The following is a 10,881-nucleotide window of genomic DNA, read 5'->3' as shown; positions in this document are numbered from 1 at the left end:
GGGGATCCGAAGCCCGAGGACAAGGACAGGGCTCGGGTAAGGCAGAGTCGTTCTTCTCCCATCCCCCCCCCCCCTCCAGCCCGTTGGTCCGGGTGACTCGACGAAAAGAAGGTCACGGTTCTCCGGAAGCACAAGAGACCAACCGATTGGCCAGCCTGCCTGCTCTCGGTGGAGGAGGGAGGCTGATCGATTGGCGCTGTCGACCACTGCCCCGCCCCCGGGACGCCCCTGCCCGAATGTTTTCCGAGTTGCCCATCGTTGTTGGAAGCGCGGGGGGGTGGATAGCTTGGGCCGGTGAAGAGCTGGGCTCACTCCATGTCTCGGCCTGGGGCCTCCGGGGGAATTTCTCCATCACACGCAAGACCCCCCCCCCCCCCCGGCCGGTCGGCACCTGGCGTCTTGCCAACCGCGTTTCCCTGTGACACGAAGAGATCGATCAACCGCCCCCCCGCCGGCCCTCGCGGTCCTGAGCGGCCGGGCAACCATCCCCTTCTCACTTTGTCCTTTTCCCTGTTTTGTTCCCCCTTCCCCCCCCCCCTGCCACACTCCCTCCCTTCTCTCCGCTCCCTTCCTTCTCGCTCCTCGCCGAATTTCGCGCTGGCACACCGCGCGGACGTGCACCATGTCCTCAGCGGCTCCGGTTCTCGACGCCGGATTGCGGTCTCTGCTGGAAAGCGACCTGAATGCCATCGCCTCCGAGGCCCGCAGCCGTAACCCTTCCATTCGCGAGGTACCTGCCTTATGCCCCGGGTCTTTGTCTTCCCGCGCCCTTCCCCGATGCCGACTCGCTGACCACCCCTCCTCCCTCCCGACAGGCGGCGCTCGGCTCGCTGAAATCCCTCAAGGAGGTCGCTTCGACACCGCTTCCCGCCGATGCTCGTACGTGCTCATGTCGGTCCCGTTGCCTCCTCCGCCCTGCTTCCTGACTCATTGCTTTCCTCCCTCCGTCCCTCCCTCCCTCTCTCTCTCTCTCTCTCTCCCCCCGATGTGCCCCCCTCTGTCTGGCGCGTAGTTTCAGGCTCGCTTCTTGACCCCGCACTCAAGGCCATTCTCAAGATTCGCGCCTTCCCCAAACTCGGCTCTCTCGGCTTGAATCTCATCTTCCGCAGCCTGGCCAATCGCCTTGTGCATCAGGTGCGCCTTTCGTCTCTCTGCTCCCGCCCCCCCCCCCTCAGCTGCTGCCCTCCATGGCTCGCGGCCCCTCCCCTTCCACTCAGGAGCCTTTCCCGGCTAACCCCCCGCCCCAGTCCCAACTATGCCTGCTTGTTGAGCATCTCGAGCGCAGTGCCGGCCTCCTGGAGCTGGGTGGTGGTGGTCCGCCGACCGCCCTGCCCACCTCGGCCGAGCTGGCCGACCGCTTGACCGGTCCGCGTGCCGTCCCATGGGCCCTGCCCATTTCCTATTTCCAGGCTCTCTCCTCGGCCGGGGTGAGCTACTCGTCGCTCTTCGGCGACGACTCGCCGGACTTGGCCGCCCATGTGCCGGACACCGGCATTTCCCCAGGCAAGTCCCTGTCCAGCCCCTCCTTTGCCGGGATCTCCGGTGCCACGATCAGCTCGCTCATTGGCGTGGCCGGGTCCGCCGTGGGGGGCGGATCCGCCGTCGGGGGTCTCTCCTCGGTCGGGGGCCCGGCCTCAAGTGGGCCCAGTCCGGCCCTCCTGCCCGGTGCCGTGGCGCCCATCCTGCCCGGGGCCATCCTGCCCGGCACCCCGGTCCCAGCCACCGCCATCAGCAGCAGCATTTACGCCCAATTTGCCGGGCCCGGTGGTAGTGGCTCCCCCGGTGGACCTCCAGGCGCTCCTGGGACTCCGGCCGGGGCTCCTGGCGGCCAGGCCCTTTCCCCATTCCAGGATGCACAGCTCCGCCTGCTGCAGCTCCTGCCAGTGCTCTTCCCCGATTGCCTGGCCTTCGCGGCGAACTCCGGCCCGGTCGGTGCGGCCAGCCTCCTGGTCAGCCGTCTGCTGTTGGTGGCCGCACGCTTTGCCTCCCTCCCGGCCGGCTGGCCCTCGATGCCGGTCTACTCCGACCTCCTGGCCATTGGGCTGTCCCACCAGGACGCCTTGCAGTTTGTCTCGTCCGGCTACTGCGTCGTGCGCAATACCGCCCTGGCGGTCCTGCGCCAGCTGGCCACCCAGTGCTTCGACCACTCGACCACCCTGGCCATGGATGCTCTGGCTGCCCGGTCCGACTATTCGGAGCTCGGGTACTCTTCCACCGACGTCCGTGCGTGACTGGCCATGTGGATATTTTCCTTGGCCCCCGCCCCCTCCGCAGCCCACTTTTTTCTGTCTTTTTTTTTTTTGCCCGGCTCCTGCCTCCATCTTCCCTGCCCTGGTCACTGACCCTCTTCGTTTTTTTTTCTCTGCGCATCGGCTCTTGACCTCGATGAATCTCCGTGGATGGGTATGGCTGTGTGCGTGTGTGCGTGTGTGCGTGTGTGTGCGCGCGCGCACAAAGCCCATACTACGCCAGGCTCCTGCTCGGCCACCGAGTCGCTCTACGCCTTCTCCCTCTTCTCCGATCTGTGTGCCCTGGCCGCCGGTGATGGGCCCTCCTTCCTGATTGCCTGTCCACCGCACTCCCTGGAGGATGGCTATGTTGCCGGTCCCGGTGGCGAGTGCCTCGGCAAGGTCCTCTGCCTGGAGCTGCTTGCATCGATCCTCACGTCACACGCGTCGCTCTTCACCAAGGTTTGTCCCACTCCATGAGTCTCAGCCCCCGCGGGCTTCTTGAATGGGTCTTCACTTGTTCCTTCTTCCCCGGCCCGTCTTCCGGCCCGTGTCTCCCCCTCTCGCATTGACGCCCTCCTTCCTGCCTCCCCCCCCCCCCCCCCCCCCCACACACACAGCATCCCCACTTCCTGCGGCTCCTCCGCGACCAGCTGTGCCCCCTGCTCATCGGGGCCACCAGTGCCCTCCTCTCGCACCCTGGCTCGGCCAGTGGCCTCTCTTCACGCCTGTCCTTCGATGTGCGTGGGGGAGCCGCCCCCTCAGATGCCGAGCTGGAAGACATCCTCGGTGAGTATCCCCGCGCTGCACGTACCTTCCGCCTGGTGGCCCTTCTCGTGCAGAACTTCTCCCTGCAACTGGTGCGTTTCCCATCCTCCCTTCCCTCCCTCTCCCTCTCCCTCTCCCTCTCTCTCTCTCTCTCTCTCTCTCTCTCGCTTGTCTGCACCCGCACACGCTGTTCCATTTCTTCTTCTCTGTCACAAGGAAGGCCATCCTAACTCCCATTCCTCCCTTCCCCTCTCTGTCTCTCTCCTTCTACCGCCCCCTCCCCTCCCGTCCTACCCAATTCGCCCACCTCCTAGCCCATGGAAAGTGAGATCTACCTGTCGATGATCTTGCGAAGCCTGACGGCTCTGGAGCGGCCTGCTCGACGCCGACGGACCCCCGCCTCGTCAGCCGGCTCGCCCAGCCTCCAGCCCGACTCCGATGCCACATCCGCCAACCCCGACTCGCCGGCCCTCGATCCGGCCGACAGTGATGCGGCCGACACCGACGACGATGACGACCCTGAGGATGATGCTCGGGATGCCAGTGCCCAGGGTGGAACTCGCCCCGGGGCCTGGTGGATGCGCATCCTGTCGATGGAGACTCTGCGGGACATTTTCGCTTCCGGCTGCACCCCGGGGACGGGGCTCCTTTCGCCGGGTGCCCGCAATAGCGCCGGCTCCGGTGCCGGCACCGAGCCAGCCTCCGCCGGTCCCTCGCAGGACCCCCTCATTCGGCGCATTTATGCCCAGTTTGACCTCCATGCCCCGGGGGCCTCGTCGGATGTGGTCCAGTCGATTGCCTCCTTTGCCGCGGGTTTCGTCACTCACCATGGCCGGCCCACGCTCAATGCCGCCGAGTCGGCCCTCGTCGAGGAGCAGTCCATCCTTGCCTGTCAGGAGCTCCTGGCCAGCGGCCCGGCAACCACCGAGACCGGCCCCGGGGCTGGTGGTGTCCTCTCCGCCGCCCTGGCGGCCGACGGTGCCGTCCCCGGTGGCGGGTATGTCCCAACATCCCAGCTCCCGGCGGCCATTCTCCTGCTCGAGGACGGCCCGCTGGCCCCCTTCGCCGGGGAGCTGCGCCGGCGCCCGGCCGGTGAGCGCATTGCCAGCTGGCTGGTTCTGCCCCGGCCTTCGAGCCCAGTGTTGCTGGCTCCCCAGGAAAAGCGCATCGGCATTTTCCCCCCGCCCGAGCCCCTGGACGCCGGTGCCACGCGCCTCGTCGGCCTGGCCGTCGATGCCCTGTGCTCTCTGGCCCATACCCTCCTCCCGGCGGCCGACCTGACCGCCCTGTCGGATCGCTTCCAACTGCCTGCGGCGCCCGATGCCACTTCCACCGGCGCATCGAGCCCCAGTGGTGGATGGCTACACTCGCCCGGCGCCAGCCGTGCCCTGCCGCCGGGTCTCGTGGCTGCGGCCCAGCAGGACCCGGCTGCCCTGGGTGCGCTCATGTGCCGGGCGCTCGGGCCATCACTGTCCGGGGCTCTGGCCGCGGCGCTTGACCGGTCGCCAGTCTCCTCGGCCCGGCCGCCGCGCCCGGTTGACATCTTGGGGTCTCCATCCTCCGGGGCTGGTCCCGGTCGTCGGCCCTTCTACTTTCCCCTCCTCTCGCTTGAGGCCCTTCTCGACGCGCTGCTTGCCGCCTGCTTGTCTTTCACACACGCCGGGCTGGACTCCGAACGGTATGTCCCTCGATTGCACATCCCTCTCCCGGGGCGCATCCCTTTGCCCTCCCCTCGCCCCGCGCGCTTGTGTCTTCTTCTCTCCCCATGGCCTGGACTTCTCACCCCTCCCCCTCCCCCCCCCCCGCCCCCCCCCCCTCCCCTGCCTCTCGTCTCTTCCCCCTTCCCCCTCTGCGGGTCTCTTCACAGTGATACCCTCCTGGTGGAGGTGTCCAATCACACGCAAGATCGCGGCCCGGATGGCCAGCTCACCGAAAAGGCCATCCTCTGCTCGCGCTTCCTCTCTTCGGCAGCCAACATGGCCGGCGCGCGCCTCGGCATCGCCGCATGGAAGGCCATCCTCTTCGGTCTGAGCTGCTCCCTGTCGCCCAGTGTCACCGGTGTTCCACTGGCCGGCAGCACGGCCGGCAGTTCGGCCGGCCCCGCCGGCCTGTCGGCTCCTGGCTCGACTGCCAGTGCCCCAGCCATGGGAGGCCGGAGCACCGCTGGCGCGACCTCCTCGACCGGGCCCGGGCCCGGGGCTGGCCCCGCGCAAAGCCCCTCCGGCGGTCTATTCGGTGTGGCCAACCTCCTGAGTGTCCTGCCCCTTGGGCGTCTCGGTGGCAGTAGCAGCAGCCATGCCCCCGCCGCCGGTGGATCCGCCAGCAGTGCTCCCCTGCCCCAGGGCAACCCGGCCGGGGCCCCAGCCGGATCCACTGGCCCGAGTGGGCCCCCGGTCGGTGCCGCCCCAGGGTCACCCAGCACCGGCGCTGGTGCTGGTGGCCCCGGGGCCGGCCCACAGGCTCCCGGGACCCTGCTCGCATCGTTGACCGGCTTGACCGACTCGGTCTTCGATTCTGCCCGGTCCCTGGACATCGATGGTTTGGCGGCCTTCACCAGTGCCGCCACCTCGGTCGTTCTCGGCGAAGCTCGCCGCGCATCGCAAAAGGAAATGGTGCGTGTGGCTGCCCACGCTATTTCGCCAGCCCCACCGAGCCTCCTGCCCGGTTCCTGGAGTCTTGCCCGCCCCTGCCCCCCCCCATATCCAATCCCATTGACACTTTCCTCGTCCCTCCTCAGCCCGCCGACGTGGCTGGGTTCCTGTCCGTTGGGATTGAGCGCCTGCGCGACCTCGGATGCGCCACCGTGCCCCGGATCCTGGGCTCGCGGGCACTTCTGGACACCGGCTCCGGTGGGGATGCTCTGGCGTCCGGTGGTCGGCGGACCGTCCATTCCCTCGGGGCCCTTGGCGCTTCGCATGCAACGGCGGTCTCCTCGCCGCCGGCCGCCCCGGCGCCGCAGCTCTCCCCTGGGACGGCGGCCCCCTCGGGCGCATGGGATGCCTTGCACAATCTGCTGGCCGGCCAGCTCGCCCATGGCCAGGTGACCGACTCGCCGCTGCCGGCTCCGAGCGATGCGGCCGTCTCCCTGTCCTTCGGTCTGGCGACTAGCCCGGTCGCGGGCCTGTCCGCGGCCAGCCTGTCCCGCGCCGCGGGCGCCGTCGTCCCGCCCCATCTCCGCCAGCAGGCCGCCGAAGCCACGTGCGACATTGTCACCCGCGCGGCCGAGTGCCTCGATGCCGACACTCTTCTTCGGGATCCCGGTGCGTGTTGCCTTTGGCCACTTGCTTCCGCGCCCTGCTTGCCTGCCTTCCGAAAAGCCGAAGCCTCTTTCCCTGTCCACTCTCCTCCTTGCCCTTCCCCCCTCCATCTTGCTCCTTCTTCACACCCACACACCCACACCCACACAGACATCCACTGACTCACCCACTCGCCGGCTGGTAGATCTGCAAATTCGTCTGGTCCGGCCGCTGCTCCTCTGCGCCTCAAGTCCCTTCCCGGGCCCCTCCACCACGTCGCTCCAGGCTCTCTACAATGTTCGTCAGTCCACCATCTTGACATGCCCTGCCTTCCAAGCCCTAACCCCCCCCCCCCTTCGATGCAGCTGCTTCAAGCCCATGGCGAGTCGCTGAAGTACGCCTGGCCGGCCATCCTGGATACGCTGGGCGAAATGTGTGACATGCTGCCGGTTTTCCCGCCTGCCCTCGAGGACACCCCCCTCGAGGACTCGGCAGGCTCCCACCCCCCGGCCGAGGACTCGCCGCGTCTGGACGCCTCTCACCACCCGGCGGTCATGGGCGCCTTCCAATGCCTGCAGCTCATCTGCACGGACTACCTTCCGCAGCTGGACATGATGTCCACCTTCCGTTGTGCTCTTGCCCTGGGTGCCCTTTCCTCTTCGAGCTTCGATTTGAACTCCTCCCTCACCGCCATGAGCCTTTTGTGGAATATCGCCGACTTTCTGCGTGCCAAGTTCTGCCAGCTGCGCACCCTGCCGGCCGAGGGCACAACCCTCACGGCCGAGCAGCTGGCCGGCGTTTGTCGGGATCGCCATGAGAGGCACTTCCTGCTGGCCGGGCGTCCGGATGTCCCCCTCGGCGTGGAGCTCCTCTGGCGGACACTCATTTCGCGGCTCGGCTTCCCGGCCCGATGCGACCCCCGGCCGGAAGTCCGCGCGGCCGCGGTTCAAACCCTTGGCCGGGTCCTCTCCACCCATGGCGGCCTCCTGACCTCGGACACTTGGGATCTGTGCTTGGCCGGGCAGCTGCTTCCCCTGCTGGCCTCGGTCGAGCCATTGCGCTTGGCCACGGCCACCGACCGGGGGACATCCCTCACCGAGGCCACGGCTCGATGTGGCGACTTCATTGGCAACCAGAAACAGTGGGACGGTTCGCGCGTGCTGGCCATCTCTGGCATTTCACGCATCATCTCGTGCGTATACACCCGCGCATCCGCGCATCCACACACATCCACACACACACACACACACACACATCCATACATATGCATGCATATATTTATCTGCACGCATGGCCAACTCGACATCCATGCTCGCACCCCGAGCCGGCGCACGCCGGCTGTCTCCGGGCTTGCCTGACACCTCCTTCGCCCTTCCAGACGGAATATCGTCTCCCTTCTGAAGATGCCCCGCTTCACAGCCGAGCTCTGGCCGGCGATTCTGTGCCATCTGGGTGGCTTTGCTCTGGCTGCCCCGGTGCCCGGTCTCGAGGCGGCCCTCCTCCGGCAGTTGGCAGCTCTGTCGAGCCAACAGCCCGGTGCCTTTGCCGAGGCGCTGGTCGCCTCGCCCTCGGTGGATGCCATTCCCCTGGATGCCGGCTGGTCACGCACCGTCACCCGCACCGCCCTCACCGCCCTCGAGGAACTCATCCAAACGGTCTTCCGCCTGATCAAGGCCCTGGCCGAGGCGCCAGCCGGCGGATCGCCCCATGTCAACCCGGCTGTCGGCCATCCAAGCGCCACCGGGCACTTTGTGTCCTCCGGTGGCCCCGGCTCCCCGGCGCCCCTGTCGACCAATGCCTCGCTCGATTCGATCTTGCTCGATGCGCAGGCCCGCTTCTCGCTGGATGATCCGGCCCTGGCGGCGACCATCGCCGCCCTCTGGAGCGCGTGGCGTCAAAATAGCGCCCTCTTCGCCCGGCACCCGGCCCCGGACCAGGACTGCCTGAGCTTGCATCTGCGCTGCCTGCCGCAGCTCCTGTCCTGCATCATGTGGCTCCTGCCCCGGAGCACCGGCACCCAGGGCGACTTGAGCCCCGAAGCGGCCGGCATTCTGGACCGACTGCTCGGCGATTGCCTCCGCTTCCAGACGGACCTGCTGCTGCTGCCGATCGGTGATGTCCGTTCGGACCTCGAGCGCATGGCCCCCGTCCAGCAGGCCGCTCTCAACAATGCCCTCTTCATGCTGCAATTGGCCGATCGCGCCCTGACGCGACACCTGCTGTCGGCCGGGGCCGCGGTTTCCGCTCTCGCCGGCTACCCGGCCGCCGTGACGGCTCTCTCCCCGCCACCGGCCACGCTGCCCGGCCTGCAGCCGGCCCATGCCCTTGGCCTGTGCCTGGCCCTGCTGGACAGCCTGGCCATGTGGGCCACTCTCTTTTCCTGCGGCCCCGGCCCCGGCCCCGGTGCCAAGGGAATGACATCCTCCGGTGGCCGGCCCACCTTCCAGGCATTCTCTCAGCATTGCCTGTTTGCTTCGTTGGCGCTGTTCCTGCGGCTGGACTCGCTGCCGGCCTTGGGTGTGGCACCGGCCGGAGCCACTGACCAGGTTACCCGCACTCCCGGTTGTGTGGCCACCCATGCCGATGCCCTGGCCGGCGATTGCCCCGCCCGGCGGCATTACCGCCAGCTGTATGAGTCGCCGGTACTGCCGCGCCTGCTGCTGCGGCTGGCCCTGGCCGGAAATGGCCATCGTCCGGCCTCACGCGTCGCGGTTTCCGGCCCGGCCTCCTACCCCATTTCCAAGGACGCCCCTCTGGCCTTGGCTCCCTGCCCCGCGGCCGAGCACATCTTCAAATGCCTGGCCTGGCAGCCGACCCCAAAGACCTCGCACGAAGACCCGGAAGCCACGGCCACCCCCGCGCCCAGCGCAATGCCCGTGCTGCCTCGACTTCCCTTCGGTGTCTTCACGCTGGCTGCCTTCTTTGAGATCGCCTGGCGCACCATGGTCTCCTCGAAGGCCCTTGCCGACCACCGTACGACCCGGCGCCCCCCCCCCCCCCCCCCCCCCCCCCTCCCCACCCCCCCTCCTCGTGCCATTTCTTCTTCTTCTTTTTTTCTTGGCATTTCTCTGACCACCCCCCACAGTCCCCTCATCGGTCCTTGCTCGGCTGTGGGATGGCATCCTCGCCGGCTTCGAGGTGACACTCCTGTATCATGACCCGTCGTATCAGCCGGCCGATGCTCCGCGTGATGCGCTTCCCCTGCTCCGGTGCCTGCGACTTTTCGCCGAGACCGTCCCCGCACTGCTGGGAGCCGACACCGTCCTCCCGGGCGATCGGGCCTCCTCCTTGAGCTTCCAGCCTGGCGAGTGGCTTGAGCGCGCCCTCATTCGCACCCAGCTGATCATCATCCAGGCGTCCCTCCTCCCCTGTACCGATCTCCTGGCCCGGCTCCATGAGGACTTCCGGCAGATCACCGCCGAAGCCTCCACCGGCGAGGATCTTCCCACCGGCCGCCTGGCATACCCTCCCCTGACAGGGCACTTCCTCGAGCAGGCGGCCCGCCTGCTGGCCAACACCCATGTCGCCGCCAGCACTCCGCCCACCCGGGCATTGGCCGACACCGACATCGCCACCGAGGCCGCACATCCCGTCACCGGCGAACAGGCCGGCCTGGCGCCGCTCGCCACCACCAACGCCGCCGCCGCCGCCGCCATCTCCCCCTCCTCTTCGACTGCGGTGCCGGCTGCTGCCCCGCTTCTGGCACACTCCCGACGCCTGGAGCCTCTTGCCGGCCTTGCCCGGGCCTACCTCTTTGGTCTATGCTCGGTGCTCTTGCCTGATCAGTACCCGGCCGGCGGCGTGGCCTCCGGCCTCTGGATGCCGCTGGTGGCCGGGGCTCTCTTGGACCGGGCCATTTACATCAATGCCTGTGACGCGCCCAGTGCCCTGGACCCTACATCGGCCACCATCGGCCTGGCCCTGGGTCATGGTCTGCGGGAGATGGCCGCCCTCGGGTCGCTGCGCGTATGCCAATACTTCTTGCTGCGGTTCTCCTCATCGCTGGATCCGCGCTCGAACTCCGGCCGCGCGCATCCAGCCGCCACGCCGCCCCTCCTTGCGGGATCCCCACCGGTGCCTCTCCACCAGCCTCCCCCCTCGGACTACCTGCGCTTGTCTGTCCTGCGTGTGCTCGGCTTCCTGGCCTCGCTGCAGCCCCATCCCGGGGCCTTTGACCGGGTGTGCCGGTCACACTTGTATGGCACCTCCACGGCCTCGGCCGCGCTTGGCCACTCGGCCGGCTGTCTCGCGGCCCTGGTGGCGGCCCCGCCCCCGGACCGGGCGTCCGGCGCCGCCCTCGCCGGCCGGCCGACTGCCCTGGCCGTCCGGCATCTTCTCCTCCTCCAGCCCACATTCATCGGGCTCTCCCTGCAGTTGACCCTGGCCGGGGCTGGAACATCCGCCGGGGCAGCTGGCATTTCCTCCTCCGGCTCCTCGGCTGCCACTTCGCTGGCCTCCTCCTCGTCCTTCATCCCCCCCGGAGCCGCCTCGCACAACTCCCTCGACACGCAGATCAGTCACCTGGTGCACAACTGCATGGACATCTCCCACCGGACCGTGGCTGATCTGCTGCTCTGACCAAGCGTTGGCATCATGGCCCGATCGCATCTCAATAGACCTTCCTCTGCCCTTTGGACTGCCCCCCCCCC

At 68.0% G+C, this 10,881-nt stretch overlaps 1 protein-coding gene across 1 annotated transcript; it reads left to right on the top strand.

Annotated features, from left to right (window-relative positions):
• The first annotated feature begins 497 nt into the window (after positions 1-497).
• On the top strand, positions 498-10,862 carry H696_03110 (hypothetical protein). Its single transcript, XM_009497000.1, has 13 exons — positions 498-730; positions 816-879; positions 1,013-1,134; positions 1,248-2,223; positions 2,458-2,690; positions 2,849-3,088; positions 3,311-4,674; positions 4,864-5,608; positions 5,734-6,256; positions 6,438-6,529; positions 6,598-7,424; positions 7,611-9,205; positions 9,318-10,862. Exons 1-13 carry the CDS (start codon positions 623-625, stop codon positions 10,808-10,810), a joined length of 8,382 nt encoding a protein of 2,793 aa, XP_009495275.1. The 5' UTR covers positions 498-622; the 3' UTR covers positions 10,811-10,862.
• The last annotated feature ends 19 nt before the right edge of the window (positions 10,863-10,881 follow it).

Source organism: Fonticula alba (assembly GCF_000388065.1).
Source record: "Fonticula alba strain ATCC 38817 unplaced genomic scaffold supercont2.4, whole genome shotgun sequence".
Classification (NCBI taxonomy): Eukaryota; order Rotosphaerida; family Fonticulaceae; genus Fonticula; species Fonticula alba.
Note: the sequence above shows the minus strand (reverse complement) of the source record. Positions and strands in the feature narration are given on the sequence as shown.

What these genes read in the sequence shown, in the direction of transcription:
- H696_03110 (XM_009497000.1), top strand. Translation starts at nt 623, where the DNA reads ATGTCCTCAGCGGCTCCGGTTCTCGACGCCGGATTGCGGTCTCTGCTG. An exon ending in ACGCGTCGCTCTTCACCAAG is followed by an intron (nt 2,691 to 2,848) that starts GTTTGTCCCACT and finishes CCACACACACAG; the next exon opens with CATCCCCACTTCCTGCGGCT. An exon ending in GCCGGGCTGGACTCCGAACG is followed by an intron (nt 4,675 to 4,863) that starts GTATGTCCCTCG and finishes GTCTCTTCACAG; the next exon opens with TGATACCCTCCTGGTGGAGG.